The sequence below is a fragment of the Dama dama genome, chromosome 1 (genome assembly GCF_033118175.1).
Source record: "Dama dama isolate Ldn47 chromosome 1, ASM3311817v1, whole genome shotgun sequence".
NCBI classification, from domain to species: Eukaryota; Metazoa; Chordata; class Mammalia; order Artiodactyla; family Cervidae; genus Dama; species Dama dama.
The window spans coordinates 15755235-15775668 of NC_083681.1; the positions used below are offsets into that span (position 1 = coordinate 15755235).

Genomic DNA, 20434 nt, shown 5'->3' on the forward strand with positions numbered 1-20434 from the left:
TTTCATTGGGTTTTATAACTTTGTTATAAGTCAGTTCCTTAACCTTTCTGGACAGTGTCTTCAACTGTAAAATGCAGTTGGATGAATGATGTAAGTTGCTTTTCAGTTTCCACTACTTGCAGTGGTGGCTGGACTGGAGGGCTGTTGTAAACAGATCTCGTGATTATTGTTCTTCTCATTCACTTGCTAAGTTGTGTCCGACTCTTTCCGACCCCGTGCACTGAAACATGCCAGGCTTCCCCTCCTTCACCATCTCCCGGAGTTTGCTCAAAGTCATGTCCATTGAGTCAGTGATGCTATGAGTTGGTGACCTCATGATAGATATTTCTTAATTCCCAACTTGCCAGTTCCTGCCAAAATTGCTGGGTACTTTCTCTAAGGCATTTTATCAGTTTGATGTAAAAGACCAAAATACTTAGCATGACTTGGATAGTACAGCCAAATAGAGCGAAGGTCAGCACATTGTTTTCCACAGAGGCCCAGATAGCAAATATTTTAGGCTTGTGGGTCATAAGGCCTCTGTCAGAACTATTCAACTGTGTCACAGCGTGGAACCAGCTGCAGACAATATATAAATGAATGTGTATGGCTATGTTCCAATAAAATTTTATTTACCAAAAAAGGTAGCGAGTTGGATTCAACTGATCATGTCATAGTTTAACAACCCTTGAAATAAATGATTGGAAACCCAAAGACAGCAGCGGTCTATCCCTCCAGTCTTTCTGTTTAAAGGTTGTTTCCTGGAGGACTTCCTGATCTTCCTTCTCTTATCATTTTAACTGTCGTTGTTGTGTCAAACAATAACTTTTCATTTATTGTAGCCACTCACAGCCACCTCACCCTCCATACCCCCAAATAAATATCTTAAGTGGGCCTGTGGTCTTGTTGGGAATCTGAAACAGTTAAGGCAGCTTGTTTCTCAGGCATAGAGATAAATAAATGGCTTCATAAGCAGATAGCTCAGAAGATGAATAGCCTGGAGGAACAGTTGAGCTGTTAGTTCACGGAGACAGGGAAAGAAGAAGAGGGAAAGAGACAAGGGAGGGAAAGAGAAAGACTGATTGAAACAGCAAACCAGTTTGTTAGACCTACTGTACAGACTTGCCCAGCTGGGTACTTTATCTTGAATTTGTTTTGCAAATTGCAGATGCTTCGCTCTAGGAGCCAAGAAAAAGAAAGGGCAGTCATTCCACGCCAAAACACTCTCATGGATCCTAAGTAACTTACATTACTTCATTTTTGTGGGGGAAAAAAAACCATTATATACTCCCCTTCCAAAATAAGTCAAGAGAAACAGAGAGCTCATTTTACCCAGATGCCCAGATTATTAGTTTGTTTTTTTTTTAATATTAAGAGAACAATGGTTGTCTGATAACTTCTTGCTTTGTGAAACTTATTATGTCACTGTTCAGCCCACAAAACTGCTTTAACAGTAAAGCTGACTGAATTCAATGAGTCTTAATTTTTCAACATACTTCAATACAACCAAGGATATTTTTGTTTGCTGCTTTAGGACATGTCTAACTGGACGCCATCCTACCTTTTGCTGAAATCAATCCTGCTTCACAGAACCTCTGCATGCCTTTCAAATGAAAGAGGAAATTCTGGCATTTTTATTAGCTAACATTTTTAAAAAAGATCTTTAAAAAGATCGCTCACATATTGACCAGGCCTTACAGAGCCATTTTATCAGTCAGACCTGGGGCCAGGTCTATACTCTGGTGTTTGTTACTGAGGTTTGTGGGGTTTCTTTCATACATACTCTTTAATTATTTTATGCCTGAAAATTGTAAAGAAGAGGGTATTGGTGAATTAGCTGTTAGGACTAAAATAGTGGGGTCTGCTTCTAATTTTTACTTTGGACATTTTTTTCAAAAGGACTTGAAAATGTTTAAAGGGAAACAGGTGATAAGGCATGCATGCATGCTCAGTCACTTCAGTCGTGTCTGACTTTTTGCGACCCTATGGACTGTAGCCCTCCAGGCTCCTCTGTCCATGGGCTACTCCAGGTAAGAATACTGGAGTGGGTTGCCATGCCCTTCTCCAGAGGGTCTTTCCAACCCAGAGATTAAACCCAAGTCTCCTGCGTCTCCTGTACCAATGAGCCACCGGGGAAGTCCTTAGGTGATAATAAGGACAGGTAATTTGTCCTCTAAGGAAAAGAGGTTCTCATTTAGAAGAGTTCAGGTGTTTCCTTAATCTTCTGCCAGATTTCATTGACACAGTTTGTGATCTTGTCGAGTTAGTGCTTCCCATGCTGATCCATGGACAAGATCTGAAGTCAATAAAGTAACTCATTTGGAAAGTATACGTTTACCATATTTTCCATACAGTAAAATATGTATCCAGTTTCCTATAAACATTAATCAACCTTACACACTGCCACTCACTTGTGAGCATGTTTTGATTTATCCAGCTAAAAGGTTTGATCATGTGCATGATCTCCTAACATCCTCAAGACCATTCTGGAAAATAAATTCCCCATCCATAGTCCAGTTCGAAAACTTGGAAGGATAGACAAACTTCAGGGTTTTTCAACCAGCTGAGTGGTTTTTGATCCCCAGGGCCTGAAATAGGCGTGAGGCACCATAGGTGTTCAACAAATATCTGTTGAATGAATAAGAGTAGAGGAAGATAATAATTCTGAAGATATAGCTTGATTATTGGCAGAATTTTATTAAAAAGATACAGGTCTAGCAGTCCTGCGCAGGGCTGAAATGAAAATTCAGAATCTTTAACCATGTTTAAGTACTTGGTATACAACCCTAACTCAGTGGCTGAGCCGGTGCTCTAAAAGAAATTCAAAATCTTAAATACATATCACAGACGTACATACACACACAGTCAGATGTGGAAAACTATAAGTGCATATTAAACTTAAATTTATATTAAATCCCAGGAGGATAGGATCAGAAGCCTGTTTTGTATGTTAGCATCAAACACCGTAATTTATTGGAAAAACAGAAAAAAAACCCACACAAAATGAAAGATCATTCAAGTTCATAATTTGCACTAGTCTCTGGGAAATAAGTTTTCTAGCATATAAAAGATGACATTAGTAGAAATAGCTTAATTCATTCACAGTCACACACACACACACACACACACACACACACACACACTGTCACGTAGAGGCTGAGATTGTGCCCTTTTACCACGGTCTTCAAGCTTTTGAGGAGAAAATGAGTGTTGAAGGAGAAACAGGTGGTTTCTATTAAGTCAAGTTCTTCATGGGCTGAGTGTAAGGCAAAGAGTGAGGCTGAGTATGGAAATCAAAGCCAACGGATGGGAGCATATTTTTCTTTCAAAATATTTTATGTACTGAAGTTTGCACAACATCTTGGCAATGACAGCAAGCCTGTGGAAGGAGGTGTTTTGTGTTTCATAGCTAACATAAGGGCAAAAAAATGTAGCGGCAGCCGAATATTCCTTCCATCATGAGCAGAAAGAACGTGTATGGTAGAATACATGGTAAGGCCCACGGGCTACAGACTACAAGGTTTAAAAATCTACAAAACTCCAAAAGAGAGCCTGTCCTTATTTTTGTATCTTTTAGTATTGTAAAGGAATGAGACTAAATTTGGCAGAGTCCATCTGTTTGATTAGAGAGAGGAAGAAACAGAGTTACATTTTCTTGGCGTGCAGATCTTTTATAAATCTTAGCAGAGGGTGGCTTTCCAGATTTCACTGGAAATTATGTTGATGGTGTTCACCAATTCTGCCAACATCAAGCATTCGGTCCACCACTCTTCTTTCTCTTTGTTTTCCTCCTAAATATGTTCTTAGTCTTCAGAACATAGAAAACTGCCTAGCACATAGGAGATACTCAGTAAAATTTATCAAATTCATTAATGGATGGATGTGCTGGTGACAAGACTGGGCATAAGGAGATCTGGACTTTAATCCTCAGGCACTAGTGTCATACCACCTAATGCAGATTATTATACATTGCTTTTTACTGCAGTAAATTTCAGTATATATGTGGTGTTTGTGGTGCATGTATCATAGATTCCCAGATAAAATGTAAGCCGCAGAGATTCCTTTTCTTTTTTGGCCACGCTGCGCAGCACATGAGATAGTTCATCGATGCTCCCTGCATTGGGACTGCGGCATCTTAACCACCAGACCCCCAGGGAAGTCCCCAGAGATCCTTTTCTAATTGAACTGTAGTTGATTTACAATGTTGTGTTGGTTTGTGGTGTACAGCAAAGTGATTCAGTTCATATATATATACATAAACCCATATATACACATATGGGCTTCCCTGGTGGCTCAGATGGTAAAGAATCTGCCTGCAGGTTCGGTCCCTAGGTCAGGAAGATCCCCTGGAGAAGGGAATGGCAACCCACCCCAATATTCTTGCCTGGAGAATTCCATGGACAGAATAGTCTGGCAGGCTACAGCCCATGGTGGTCAAAAAGAGTCAGACACAACTGAGCAACTAACACACAGACACACACACACACACATATTTATATATATATTCAATATTATACAAAATATTATAGAAACCATTATAATTCATTACAAGATATTGATTATAGTTTCCTGTGCTATTGTAGGACCTTGTTGTTCACCTATTTTATGTATAGTAGTATCTGCTAATCCCAAATTTCTAATTTATCCCTTTCTCCATACTCCTGTCCCCTTTGGTAACTATGTTTTTTTTTTTCTATGTCTGAGAATGTGTTTCTGTTTTGTAAATAAGTTCATTTGTATCATTTTTTTAGATTCCACATATAAGTGTTTCATATATTTGTCTGATTTACTTCAGTTAGTATGATAATCTCTAGATCTATCCATGTTGCTGTAAATGGCATAATTTTATTCTTTTTATGGCTGAGTAATATTCCAGTGTGTGTGTGTGTGTGTGTGTGTGTGTGTGTGTGTACATATAGGCACACATGGGTTTCCCAGGTGGCTCAGCAGGAAAGAATCCACCTGCAATGCAGGAGCCACAGGAGATGCCAGTTTGATCCCTGAGTCGGAAAGTTACCTTGGAGGAGGGCATGACAACCCACCTGAGTATTGCTGCCTGGAGAATCCCATGGACAGGGGAATCTGATGTGCTCCAGCCCATAGTGTCACAAAGAGTTGGACATAACTGAAGCTACAGAGCACACATGCATGCTTATGTACCACATCTTCTTTATCCATGTAGGTGTTGGTGGACATGGAGGCTATTTCCATGTCGTGGCTATTGTAAATAGTGCCACTGTGAATATTGGGGTGCCTGTATCTTTTCCAATTATTTTTTTAAATTTAACATTTCTGCTAAAACAGTTTTCTTGGAGTATAATGCTGAAATCAACAACAATCAGTTCTCTTAATTGCTTTAACATTCCACTTACCAATACAGCCAACAGTTATTTAATTATATTAATTTTCCTTTAATTTCATGGAGTTGTAAAAAATTAACTTCCAATCAATACACAATAAATTAGGTCATTCTTCTTTGTACAGTTTGCATTTAGCACAGTACCTGAATCACAATAGATACTAAATCATATTTGCTAAATAAAATTATTAAAAATCACCCATCAAAATAGAATTTTCATCTCTTCCAAATCACTGGTAACTCTATCTTTAGCTTTTTTAGGAACTGTCCTCCACAGGGGCTGCACCAGTGTACATTCCCATCAACAGGAAGATTCCCTTTCCTCCATATCCTCTCCCATTTATTGTTAGTAGATTTTTTGATGTTGGTCTTTCTGCCTGGTTTGAGGTGATACCACAGTATAGTTTTGATTTCTCTAATAATGAGGGATGGTGAGCATCTTTCCATGTGCCTGTTGGCCATCTGTATGTCTTCTTTAAAATATAAAGCCAGAGATCTTAACTTCAAATGCGCACGTGGGCCAGATAACTAATAGAAATGAGGGGGAAAGGGTGCAAGTAATAAAATAAGGAGCAGTGGGGACTGTGGCCACCTGCAGAGCATGAGCCTCTCAGTGTTTATAAAATGATGGGCGCTGAACACAGCACACATGCAGTCCAAGTGTGCATACAGCACAAGCTCCTTCACAAAAGCAGCAGTTTCCAAAATATCTCTGCTCCGCACAAATACAGCAATAGGGAAATAAGAAAAATAGTAATTGCTACAATTCATCTAGTGCCTAGAACTGTTCTAAATTTCATCCAGCTTAATCTTAGGTCATAAATAAAATTACCTTCATTTTACACAAGGAAATTAAGACAGAGTACCTAGTAAATGTATACTGATTGCTCTATCAAATTGGATGATAAAAACGGCACAGCAAAGAACAAAGTAGCAGGACCCTAAACTGAACCCCTAATCCACACAAGAGATGCACACTCCAAGGGAGAGTCTTGGTGGCTTGCAGAACCATCTTTCCCAAGAGTCATAATAGATTTAAGGCTGAGAGCTCTGACTGAACGTTGGGCACAGATGTGTTAGGAACAGTTCCATTCCTTTAAGCTGCTCAGAAGATGTTCCTGCCTCAGTTGTTGTCTAGTCAGTCATGTCTGATTCCTTGCTACCCCATGGACTGCAGCATCCCAGGCTTCCCTGTTCTTCGCCATCTCCTGGAATTTGCTCAAATACTTGTCCATTGAGTCGGTGATGCCATCCAACCATATCAGCCTTTGTTGCCCTCTTCTCCTCCTGCCCTCAATCCTTCCCAGCATCGGGGTCTTTTCCAGTGAGTTGGCTCTTCACATCACGTGGCCCAAGTATTGGAGCTTCAGCTTCAGCATCAGCCATTCCAGTGAATATTCAAGGTTGATTTCCTTTAGGATGGACTGGTTTGATCTCCTTGCTGTCCAAAGGACTCTCAAGAGTCTTCTCCAGCACCACAACTTGAAAGCATCAGTTCTTTGACACTCAGCCTTCTTTATGTTCCAGCTCTCACATCCATACATGACTACTGGAAAGACCATAGCTTTGACTATACACACCTTTGTTGGCAAAGTGATGTCTCTATTTTTTAATATGCTGTCTAGGTTTGTCAGAGCTTTCCTACCTCAGTGCTGACTCTAATTATTTTTCATGAACAGGTGAGGAGGACCACCAGTCCCCCCAGCTCTGCCTTTCTCCCCAAAACATGCCCTTTCCAGGTGCCTGATTGAGAGTCACCCCTGAAAGGAATGCTCAACACGCATTTGCTACACAGAGAGATGGCTTGGCCCAGAGTATGAAGCTCTATCTCTTCCTGACTCAACTAAGAGACAGTACAGTGATTGAGAACTGGATTTCTGGAGTCAGGCAGGCCTGGCTTAATATTCCCCAGCTACTTAAAGCCAAGTGATCTCTCAGAGGCAGATTTCTCATCTGCAAAATTAGGATGAAAACGCTAGTTCTTGCTCATTGTTCTGTGAGGAGGACGAACTGAAATAAATCACCTGAGTCATTAAGCCAGCTGAGCCATACACTAAGCCACTCAGCACAGTATATATCATGCTCGTGTTCAGTCGTGTCTGGCTCTTTTGTGACCCCGCGGACTGTAGCCCCTCAGGATCCTCTGTCTGTGGGGTTTCCCAGGCAAGAGTACTGGAGTGGGTCACCATTTCCTTCTCCAGGGGATCTTCCTGACCCAGGGATCAAACCCAGGTCTTCTTCATTGGCAGGCAGATTCTTTACCACTGAGCCACTTGGGAAGCCCCTTAAGCACAGTGACTGGCCTGTAACAAACCTTAGTGCATGGTCATTTTAGAATTATTTTGTATTCCTTTGCCTTTGAGGCAGTTGGTGAACTCTGTATCCCCAGGGATTACTAAAGCAAGACCACATACATACCCAGGCTTTGGACTGGTGGCTTTTTTTTTCTTTTTTAAGCTCAACGGATAACTAAAGAAAGAGAAGGCAAGTCCACACATGGAGTACCTACTGCTTACCACTCATCAGACATCATGGGAGCTGCTTTATCTTTTTAATCTCTTGTAACCTCACACAGTCCAGGTGGGAATGAAAGTTGGATTTTACTGCTCCCATATATCTAGTGTTTCTCAAAGAGTATTCTCTGGACCCATGAGCATTAGAATCGCCTGAGTAGGTACCTGATCTGTAGCCTCAGAGTTCCTGGAGCAAGGCAGATCCTTTGATTTAGTACTTGTATCATTTATCTAAAACTTGAGTTTATATTTTCTTGTATTTGATGTGTAAACATGTCATCTCTTCCTGGTAAATTCTCCAAAATGAGGACTGTGTTTTCTAGTTTTCTTGTAACCCCAACAGTGTACAGATCAATCCTATACACACACACACCATTAGGAATTAGTAAAATCTCTGGCTGGGTTTAGCTTTGTGCCCTTCAATGTCCTGACCTGTCAATGCCGAAAGATTGATAGATACCTCAAATCAGAACGGCAGTTCACCAATACTATTTAATATGCAACTGTGAGTCTTTGACCAATAACTTCTAATTAATTGTCAGTGGTGTTCTTTTAATTTAATGTGCTGCAGTTCTTGTCTTATTGATCAGGGAGGAAAATTAACAAATCTGGACACTAACCCTCCAGGTTCCTCTATCCAGGAAATTCTCCAGGCAAGAATACTGGAAAGGGTTGCCATGCCTTCCTCCAGGGATCTTCCCAACCCAGGGATTGAACCTGGGTCTCCTGCATTGCAGGCAGATTCTTTATCATTTGAGCCACCAGGGAAACAAACCCCTGAAAGGTGAAATCCCTAACAAGTTTTAGTGTTTGTGAAATAGAAACTCACAGGTTCTCCTTATCACAGAAAGCTAGGCCCTTTCTGTCCAAAATGGTTATTCAACATTTAAATACATGAATTGAAATGATTTTTATTGCAGGATCAGCCATGATATGGGCTAACTTTAGGGAAAAGGAGGAACTTGTTACTTTATGATGTGTTTGTTCCTGAGCAATTGAGAGGTTTGCCTTATGTTTTTACGACAATTTTCTTTGAGGTTCCATAAACACCTTCTGGAATGTGGAGGTTCCACCATCAGAGTCATATGAGAGCTTTTCCAGTTCCTTAATGTCATTAACCCAGCTGCTTTGGTTGCTGTGACATGCAATTATTTCTCCTACATTTAAAAAGCGATTCTCTGATCTCCAACCCATTAACCTTGTTTGATCTTAACAAGCTGAAAAATGTTTGGAATCTAAGCTTATGATCTCGGCGTGACTTTTTTTTCTTTTAATTCACAGTAGCTTTCCGCCCCCCTCCCTTTCTCTTTTTCAGGATCAACACTCTGTGGTAGGCCAGAACGCGGGCCCCAGTCCAAGTCCCAACCCCTGCTCAAATCCAAACACTGGAAGTGGTTACATGAACTCCCAGCAATCACTGTTGAATCAGCAATTGATGGGAAAGAAACAGACTCTACAGAGGCAGATCATGGAGCAGAAACAGCAGCTTCTCCTCCAGCAGCAGATGCTGGCTGATGCGGTAAAATGTTCTCCTAATTCTTACTGTGCATACCTGTTCACCCAACAGAGGGAATTCATCAGTTTCCATTTCTACTTGCTGCACTTGTATATGTGTCCGTCTATGGCACAGCAACAAGGGTGTCTTGACTGTAAGAGAGATTAATTCCATACATAAAGTGCTTCAGGGGAAAAAAAAAAAACAAACTTGATTTACCAGGTGCTGGACAGTTGGAATCCACAGCACCTGGACTGATTAGCCCTGCCCAGCCCAGGAATGTTCAGCACCGCCACATGGGCCTTGGAATCAGGAAAAAGAAACCAGTGTTGTTCCCCAGTGCCGAGGGGCAGAAAATAGGGACAAAACTTTAATCAACTCAAATCCAAACTGATTTTAGAGATAAAAGAGTTTTCAAAGCAGCTTTAAAAGCCAGTGTGGAGTTCCAAAACTTAAAATTTGGCTTCCAAAATAAAGCATCTCAGAGTAGATTTTTTTTTTTTAAGGAAACTGAAAGTGTATTTCCCACTTTCTTCACATTTAAGTGGCCTTACCTTAAAGGCAAGATCATTCTCTCCCACCCGTTACCCAAGTATCTGCTCGTCCCTTCTGTAGTCTCAAACTCATACGTTCAACAGCTGATCCAAACCCTTCCTGCCTCCTAAGACCAAAGCCCTTTCTCCAGATTTTCTTCATTCCTTTCAAAATGTTTGGCCGAATTAAAGGAGAAAGAGGAAAATTAACCATCTCCAGATTGATAGAGCTAAGGTACACAGAAAATACAATAAGGACAAATTTATCCTCAAGGAGCTTTGCAGTGAGCAGAGGCCCAGGTGTAATAAGGGCTATAATTCATTTGGTAAACATTTACTAATTCACAATGGGGCTACAGTCATAAACAAGACAACCCTGTCTTTGTCCTTAAGGAGCTTAGAGCCTTCTGGGGGTGTCAAACCGGCAATTGTAATATATATGATTAAATACTGTGATGTGGGAACTACCAGAAATGGTTTCAGAGAGGAAGTTATAGCTACCGAAGATCTGAAGGTGAAGAAGGAGATGGAAGGAAGAATAGGAGAGTGTCCAACCAGAAGAACCAGCATATTCAAAGACTCGGGCACAATGAAGTATACAACATACTGGGCTTGCTGAGGGAGGTCATGTATACACCGATAGGGAATGAAAGTTTGGGAAACCAGAGATCAGAGACCAGAGGCATTTGCAAATCAGAATTTGCACTGTCTGAAAAGCAATGGAGAGGACTTCAAAGCATTTTAAACAAGTACTTGATTCAGACTTGATTTGCAGCATAATAAGCACTGTCCAAGTAGCACTAGTGGTAAAGAACCTGCCTGCCAATTCAGGAGACAAAAGAGATGAGCGTTCAATCCCTGGTTCAGGAAGATCCCCTGGAGGAGGGCATGGCAACTCACTCCAGTATTCTTGCCTGGAGAATCCCAGGGACAGAGGAGCCTGGCAGGCTACGGTTCATAGGGTCGCAAAGAGTCAGACATGACTGAAGTAACTTAGCAACAAATAAGTACTTGATTCAGATTTTATTTGCATTATAATAAAGGTAGAAAGGGCTCCCCAGGAGGCTGGGTGGTAAAGATTCTGCCTGCCAATGAGAGAGACATAGGTTTGATCCCTGGGTTGGGAAGATTCCCTAGAGAAGGAAATAGCAACCCACTCCAGTATTCTTGCCTGGGAAATCCCATGAATAGAGGAGCCTGGTGGGCTACAGTCCATGGGATCCCAAAGAGTTGGATTTTGGGGGGGCTTCCCTGATGGTTCAGACGGTAAAGAAGCCGCCTACAATGCAGGAGTTACGGATTTGATCCCTGGGTTGAGGGTGGCCAGAGACCAAAAGTGAAGTCGCTCAGTCGTGTCCAACTCTTTGCAACCCCTTGGCCTGTATAGCCTACCAGGCTCTTCAGTCCATGGAATTTTCCAGGCAAGAGTACTGGAGTGGGTTGCCATTTCTGATAGCTCAGTTGGTAAAGAGACCAAAAGGTATAGCCTAATGTGTGTATTTGTTGGTTAGTTTGAGACTGTATTATGAAATATTTAATTTATAGTGAAAAGTATAAATCATAATATAACAATCTTTTTTTAAAGATATGACAAAATGGAATTAATTTTAGAGTCCAGAGCATGTGAAAAGAAATAGTGAGAAATAAATTTATTTGACTCAAATAAGGAATAGTGAGAAACAAACTTACAGGTGAACTTGAATGCTGCCCTAAGGTATAGGGGACCCACTGACCGGATGGCTAAATGACACAACTAATTTCTACCACAAATCATTGTTTTGGAAACTCCATTCCTCCTACCCACTCCCTCCCTTCTGATGATCTTCATAAATGTCAGGCGAGTGTATGCTCCTCGGTTCTTTGTCTCGTCACAACAAAGATTTGGAGTGACGGACATTAAAGTCCCCGCGGCATGTCGCAGCTCTCGGGTCTTGGACAAACCGTGTCATAGCTCTTAGACAAATCAGTGTTACAGCTCTATTTTATTTAGAAGATAGCAGGAGAATCCATCCTTGAAGAAGAGAAGAGAGTGGAGGAGCGCGCCAGCGTGCGGGGTGGTGGGGGGTGGGGGTGGGAGAGAGAGAAAGAGCATATGCAGGTGTGGGAGAGAGAGAGAGGGAGCCCTTTGGCTCCTCTTTTTATATGTTTTTTTTCTTCCCCCTGGGCCTGCCCTATGCAAATTGGGCTTAGGCAGGAGCGCTGTTCTACCTGAAGTCCTCAATCCGGTCCTCGGACCTTCCTTTGATCTTCCTCTGTTCTATTTTCGCGGGCTTTTCCCTTCCTTGTCTTTTAGCCATCGCCATTTTGGACTCCTTTTCCCTATTCTAACTACCTAACAATAAACAATACAGCTTGGAAATAAGGGCAGTAGACGAAAAAAGCAGATCATCTAAGATTGGCTCACTGGGTGCACGTTCATCATTGCCATCAACACTACTAATTTGTTGACTTACAGCAGGCAGAAGCTGAATTTCTGGATTTTCAGCTTTCATTAAAAGGCGAGGAGATGTCCCCTGAGGGTCTTGACCCGGCCCCATCCTGGCTCCTGTGGAGCCCCGGTTGAGTCACCACTGGGGCAGGTGCAAAGGGCAGGGGCATAAGCTATGGGAGGTGAATGGGAATGAGGCTGCTGTTTTTGTGATTTTTATAAGCCATTCACATTTCTTTTTGTTTGGCCACCATTGAGGGTGCCTGTGCTTTTTAGCATATCCAGGAAGAAACCGTCTTTGATGCCGCTTTACATTAGCATATGCTTTGTAGTCATTTGCAGTCAGTTGGCAAGACTAGATAGACTCCTAAATTGAGACATTTTTCTCATAAAAGTGTATTATCCTTATTCTCTATTATTCTCCCACCAGTGAGACACAAAGAAGAGAGATGAGTAGAACTTGTTAACAACGGGCATCAGAATTACCAACGTGTTTTGGGTACCTACTACGTACGTGCCAGGCACCATGCGGAGTTTTTACAGAATTAAAAGGATTAATCCTTTCAAGGGGAGTTTGAGGGAGGTCCTAGAATTGTCCACATTTTACATTTTGAGATGGAAAAACTGAAGCAAGTCGGATATGGGCCACAGAAGATGATTTCTATGTTAGCTTTTCGGGTCCAAGATATCAGAATATGAGACACTAGTTGTGAAGTTAAATTTCATGTTGCACAGAAATAATTCACAGGGGTGGTCTGTGGGTTTACACTTGCTTAGGATGGGGATGCCATTCTCTTGCAAATGGAGCAGGCTTCATTCAGTGCTGCTCTTCACCACAAAGGGAGCACCATAAAGTGACAAGGTGGTAGTCCTATCACAGCCCATGTTTAAGGCCAGGAACTCTAACTCATTTGTGAACAGGTACTTTAAGAAACTCGGTTTCCAGAGATATATATGCTACTCTTCGAACAACCTAAGTAACCCCTCAGGAGAACAAAACATCAATAAGTAGGTTGAATATATATGAAAATAAATCCAGATTTGAAATCTAGTCCTTAATGGAGAACCAAGGGCCTAATTATCACATGTGTATGTGCATGAATTCTGTTTTCTTGAACAAAAACACCTAATTACGTAAGAAAATAGGATGGATGCCTCTGAAAAAGAGAAGACTTCAGAAAGTCCCATGCTTGGCATAAAAATCAAAACTGTCAGCTTGCACAATAGTTTACAGCAGGAATGGTTGAATATCACCACATTTGGGTTCATGGAACATCTCAAGCTGTTTCTTGAACATTTAGGGTTTGGGCAAAACCAGAAAGAGTTTCACCAACCACTTTTTCCCTTAATTTGTAAACCCATGTTTAAAAGAAACGTAAGCCATGTGTTTCTGATTCATTTACACTTAGCTCATCAAAATTGTGTTTTATATGAATTACTTGATGCCCCAAATTCCCTCTGAGCCTTTCAAGTCTTTCTCCTTAGAAACAAGAATTTGAATTTGGTTTGTTGTTGTTTTAAAGCCACTTTCTTTTCCCCTTTATAGTTGATTTATTCAACTTAGAAGGTTTGGAATTTGATGGGAAACTGAGAAATACATGGTTTAAGTGGGTTCTAAATTAGGTAGCCCACATTTGACTTCCATCTAATTTATCCATCTGTTACAAGGTTTTCTTTTCTATTTATTGATTTTTCTGTAACTATATTGTATCTACTATTGTGAGCAAGAATCCCTTAGAAGAAATGGAGTAGCCATCATAGTCAACAAGAGTCTGAAATACAGAACTTGGATGCAATTGCAAAAACAACAGAATGATCTCTGTTTGTTTCCAAGGCAAACCATTCAATAGCACAGTAATCCAAGGTTTTTCCCCGACCAATAATGTCTAAGAAACTGAAGTTGAATGGTTCTATGAGGACCTACAAGACCTTCTAGAACTAACACCTAAAAATGATGTTCTTTTCATCATAGGGGACTAGAATGCAAAAGTAGGAAGTCAAGAGATACCTGGAGTAACATGCAAGTTTGGCCTTGGAGTACAAAATGAAGCAAGGCAAAGGCTAACAGAGTTTTGCCAAAAGAACGCCTGAGTCATAGCAAACACCCTCTTCCAACAACAAAAGAGATGACTCTACCCATGGACATCACCAGATGGTCAATACTGAAATCAGACTGATTACATTCTTTGCCACCAAAGCTGGAGAAGCTCTATACAGTCAGCAAATACAAGACCAGGAGCTGACTATGGCTCCAATCATGAACTCCTTATTGCCAAATGCAGCCTTAAATTAAGGAAAGTAGGGAAAACCACTAAGCCATTCAGGTATGACCTAAATCAAATCCCTTACAATTATACAGGGGAAGTGACATATAGATTCAAGGGATTAGATCTGATAGACAGAGTGCCTGAAGAAGTGTGGATGGAGGTTCCTGACATTGTACAGGAGGCAGTGATCAAGACCATCCCCAAGGAAAAGAAATGCAAAAAGGCTAAATGATTGTCTGAGGAGGCCTTACAAATAGCTGAGAAAAGAAGAGAAGCTAAAGGCAAAGGAGAAAAGGAAAGATAGTCCCATTTGAATGCAGAGTTCCAAAGAATAGCAAGGAGAGATAAGAAAGCCTTCCTCAATGATCAGTGCAAAAAACAGAGGAAAACAATAGAATGGGAAAGACTAGAGATTTCTTCAAGAAAATTACAGATTCCAAGGGAACATTTCATGCAAAGATGGGCACAATAAAGGACAGAAATGGTATGGGCCTAACAGAAGCAGTAGATTATAAGAAAAGGTGGCAAGAATACACAGAAGAACTATACAGAAAAGATCTTCATGACCCAGATGACCATGATAGTGTGATCACTCACCTAGAGCCAGATATCCTGGAATGTGAAGTCAAGGGGACCTTAGGAAGCATCACTACGAACAAAGCTAGTGGAGGTGATGGAATTCCAGTTGAACTATTTCAAATCCTAAAAGATGATGCTGTGAAAGTGCTGCCCTCAACATGCCAGCAAATTTGGAAAACTCAGCAGTGGCCACAGGACTGGAAAAGGTTTTCATTCCAATCTCAAAGAAAGGCAATGCCAAAGGATGTTCAAACTACCACGCAGTTGCACTCATCTCACACGCTAGCAAAGTAATGCTCAAAATTCTCCAACCTAGGCTTCAACAGTACATGAACCAAGAACTTCCAGATGTACAAACTGGATTTAGAAAAGAGAGAAACCATACATCAAATGCCGACATCTGTTGGATCATCGAAAAAGCAAGAGAGTTCCAGGAAAACATCTACTTCTGCTTTATTGACTACACCAAAGCCTTTGTGTGGATCAGAACAAACTGGAAACTCTTGAAGAGATGGAAAAATTCTTGAACACCAGACCACCTTGCCTGCCTGAGAAATCTGTATGCAGGACAAGAAGCAAAAGTTAGAACTGGACATAGACCAACAGACTGGTTCCAAATTGGGAAAGGAGTACTTCAAGGCTGTACATTGTCACCCTGCTTATTTAACTTATATGCAGAGTATATCATGCGAAATGCTGGGCTGGATGAAGCACAAGCTGGAATCAAGATTTCAGGGAGAAATATCAATAACCTCAGATATGCAGATTACACCACTCTTATGGCAGAAAGTAGGAACTAAAGAGCCTCTTGATGAAAGTGAAAGAGGAGAGTGAAAAAGCTTGCTTAAAACTCAACATTCAAAAGACTAAGATCATGGCATCTGGTCCCATCACTTCATGGGAAATAATGGGGAAACAATGAAATCAGTGACAGATTTTATTTTTCTAGGCTCCAGAATCACTGCAGATGGTGACTGCAGCCATGAAATTAAAGAGGCTTACTCCTTGGAAGAAAAGCTATGACCAATCTAGACAGCATATTAAAAAGCAGACACATTACCTTGCCAACAAAGGTCCATGTAGTCAAAGCTATGGTTTTTCCAGTAGTCATGTATGGATGTGAGAGTGGACCATAAAGAAGGCTGAGCGCCAAATAATTGATGCTCCTGAACTGTGGTGTTGGAGAAGACTCTTGAGAGTCCCTTGGACTGCAAGGAGATCCAACCAGTCCATCCTAAAGGAGATCAGTCCTGAATATTCATTGGAAGGATTGATGTTGAAGCTGAAACCCCAATACTCTGGCCACCTGATCAGAAGAACTGACTCATCGGAAAAGACCCTGATGTTTGGAAAGTTTGAAGGTGGGAGAAGGGGACGACAGAGGATGAGATGGCTGGATGGCATCGCCGACAGGACAGACATGAGTTTGAGTAAACTCCGCGAGTTGGTGATGGACAGGGAGGCCTGGCATGCTGCAGACCATGGGGTCACTAAGAGTCAGACACGACTGAGTGACTGAACTGAACTGAACTTATGCCAATTATTTTTATCTTCGAAAAATTGAGTTTCTTTGAGCTTCATGTAAAGTTGCAGTGAAACATTCTATAAACTTCCTGATCCATACTGAGAAAGACAAAAACATTTCCTGATGTCCAGAACTGATACGAAACTCACAGCCAGGCTATTTTGTTTTCTATTGAACTTAAACAGTTTTACAGAATGTGAAGCTCAGACAGTATTGCTCTGAGACCATGATAAAATGAGACAAAAGAAGGCCACTTCATAATTTTGTCGACAAACAAACACAAACAAGGTCACTGTGTAACTCACAAAATAGGAAAATATCCCATCTTTTGCTGAATGCATGACATATAGTTTTTTACTATAGAATCAACCTCACTTTCTGATTGCTTACAACCTAGAACAAATCCTCGCTTCCTTAGACCCACCCTAAGTCACCCAGTCAAAGCCCAAATCCTGTAATATTCTAATACAGTTCTGCTGAGATACTCTATTGTCCCTCATGATGTGTTTTCGTCCTCCCTCCAATGAATGGTAAACCCAACAGGTGTGTTCCTGTTACTGAACACAAATCCATGTCCCTGACACACAGTGAGTGCAAGCAACACAAAACGTCAGAGCTTGGAACAGAGAAAGATTTATTGCAGGGCCAAGGGGACAGGTGGCTCATGCCCCCAAACTCCATAACCCCAGAAGGGTTTCAGCAAAGCACTTCTAAAGGCAAGGTAAGGGAGGGAGTGGTCAGTTATGGCAAACTTCTTGGTGTCAGAATTCTTTGTTTTTGCAACTGTCCGGGTAGGTCAGGTGACAATGTTCCTGAAAACCTCTAACAAGACAGATGTAATTATCTGTTCTGCAATTTTTTATCTCTGTATGAATGGACTTTTAAAGATCAGAGCCCCAAGAATGGGATATCTCATACATTTCAGGCTCTAGGCAACATTCTTTTACAGAAGGTGCCGAGCCAGCATGACTAAGCACAGCCAGCAGAGCACAACGGTTGAAGGAAGAGGAGCAGAGCTAACATGGAGTTAGATTTGCTCTTCCCTATTGCATTGGTGGTGTTCTTGGGCCTCATATGGGCCTTCCCAGGTGGCTCAGATGATAAAGAATGTGCCTGCAACTCGGGAGACCCGTGTTCGGTCCCTGGGTTGGGAAGGTCCCCTGGAGAAGGGAATGGCAGCCCACTCCAGTATTCTTGAAGGAGAATTCCATGGACAGAGCAGCCTGAGGAGCTGCAGTCCATGGGGTTGCAAAGATTCAGACACGACTGGGTGACTAACACTTGGCCTCATATAAAAAGAATGCCCCTGTTTCCTCTGTTTGCCTCCAAACTCACCTACTCTAAAGATCTAAAGGTGGCTGATGCCAGAAAGAAGAAAAGAAGGGAATCTGGGAAATGTCTGGACTCTGAGAATGGGGTGCAGAGAAACGAAGCAGCGAGAGACCCTTGTATCATGTGATCAGAAAGCCTAGGTTTTTGACTCAGCATCGGGTTTCAGTTTTGCTACTGTATGATCTTGGACTCGTTACTCAACCTAAGGAAGCTTCTGTTCATGGATTTCGGGAGGTCGAAAAGGACCCTCCCTCCGTGGGCCTTGGTAAAGACACAAAGAAGAAGCTGAGGTCTTACCCATGGCCGAAACAAGTTTACTGAAGGAAGAACAGAAAGAGAAGAAAGAACAGAAAGATAACCTCAAGAGAGAGGTGTGCCAAGCCCAGGGAGATACTGGCGCCAGAAGGATGAGGTGGGGGCGGAGTGGGGGAGGTTGTTAAAGACGCGGCTTTTACATATTCATTTAGGTGGACGTGGACTGACAGTTTTGATTGACAGTTGCGAGTTACATAACAACAGGTTGTCTTTCCCATAATTCAGCCTGTTATAATCAGATGCATGTGTGTATAGACTATTTATGAGCCCTTAATAGACTCCCGGCTGCCTAAGGTCACTTGAGGACACAACTTTGCATCAATGGCCATGCCCTGGAGTTGGAGAGCCCCAGTGGTCAGTTTATATTACTGGGTGCCTAGGGTGCATGCGCAGGAGTTGGCCCCATCTCTGGTTATTTTGCAGCGTATCTGTGAATTCTGTACCGCATTGGGGCCTGTCTGGGGTGGGATTTAGAGATCAGTATGCATCCTTTTCGGACAGGCCACCCCTCAGGCCTAACTTCCTACCTAACACTTCCATTCCTTATGTATAAGTGGGAATAATTAACCTTCAGTTCAGTTCAGTCGCTCAGTCGTGTCCGACTCTGCGACCCCATGAACTGCAGCATGCTAGGCCTCCCTGTCCATCACCAACTCCTGGAGTTTACTCAAACTTGTGTCCGTCCAGTCAGTGATGCCATCCAGCCATCTCATCCTCTGTCGTCCCCTTCTCCTCCTGCCCCCAATCCCTCCCGTCATCAGGGTCTTTTCCAGTGAGTCAGCTCTTCGCATCAGGTGGCCAAACCATTGGAGTTTCAGCTTCAGCATCAGTCCTTCCAATGAACACCTGGGACTGATCTCCTTTAGGATGGACTGGTTGGATTTCCTTGCAGTCCAAGGGACTCTCAAGAGTCTTCTCCAACACCACAGTTCAAAAGCATCCATTCTTCGGCGCTCAGCTTTCTTCACAGTCCAACTCTCACATCCATACATGACCACTGGAAAAACCATAACCTTGACTAGATGGACCTTTGTTGGCTAAGTAATGTTTCTGCTTTTTAATATGCTGTCTAGGTTGGTCATAACTTTCCTTCCAAGGAGTAAGCCTCTTTAATTTCATGGCTGCAGTCACCATCTGCAGTGATTCTGGAGCCCAGAAAAATAAAGTCTGACACTGTTTCCACTGTTTCCCTATCTATTTCCCATGAAGTGATGGGACCAGATGCCATGATCTTAATTTTTTGAATGTTGAGCATTAAAACAACTTTTTCACTCTCTTCTTTCACTTTCATCAAGAGGCTTTTTAGTTCCTCTTCACTTTCTGCCGTAAGGGTGGTGTCACCTGCATATCTGAGGTTATTGATATTTCTCCCGGTAATCTTGATTCCAGCTTGTGCTTCCTCCAGCCCAGCATTTCTCATGATGTACTCTGCATATAAGTTAAATAAGCAGGGTGACAATATACAGCCATGACGTACTCCTTTTCCTATTTGGAACCACTCTATTGTTCCAAGTCCAGTTCTAATTGTTGCTTCCTGACCTGCACATAGGTTTGTCAAGAGGCAGGTCAAGTGGTCTTGTATTCCCATCTCTTTCAGAATTTTCCACAGTTTATTGTGATCCACACAGTCAAAGGCTTTGACATAGTCAATAAAGCAGAAATAGATGTTTTTCTGGAACTCTCTTGCTTTTTCAATGATCCAGTGGATGTTGGCAATTTGATCTCTGGTTCCTCTGCCTTTTCTAAAACCAGCTTGAACATCTGGAAGTTCAGGATTCACATATTGCTGAAACCTGGCTTGGAGAATTTTGAGCATTACTTTACTAGTGTGTGAGATGAGTGCAATGGTGCAGTAGTTTGAGCATTCTTTGGCATTGCCCTTCTTTGGGATTGGAATGAAAACTGACCATTTCCAGTCCTGTGGCCACTGCTGAGTTTTCCAAATTTGCTGACATATTGAGTGCAGCACTCTTACAGTATCATCTTTCAGGATTTGAAATAGCTCAACTGGAATTCCATCACCTTCACTAGCTTTGTTCATAGTGATGCTTTCTAAGGCCCACTTGACTTCACATTCCAGGATGTCCAGCTCTAGGTGAGTGATCACAC

At 41.9% G+C, this 20434-nt stretch overlaps 1 protein-coding gene across 1 annotated transcript in view; it reads left to right on the plus strand.

Moving 5' to 3' along the window:
• The window catches only part of MAML2 (mastermind like transcriptional coactivator 2), a 394028-nt gene that overhangs the window by 363847 nt on the left and 9747 nt on the right, over positions 1–20434 (plus strand). The window contains exon 3 of the mRNA XM_061143726.1: positions 9167–9370. Within this exon, the coding sequence (XP_060999709.1) occupies positions 9167–9370 (204 nt within the window). The remainder of the gene's footprint in view (positions 1–9166; positions 9371–20434) is intronic.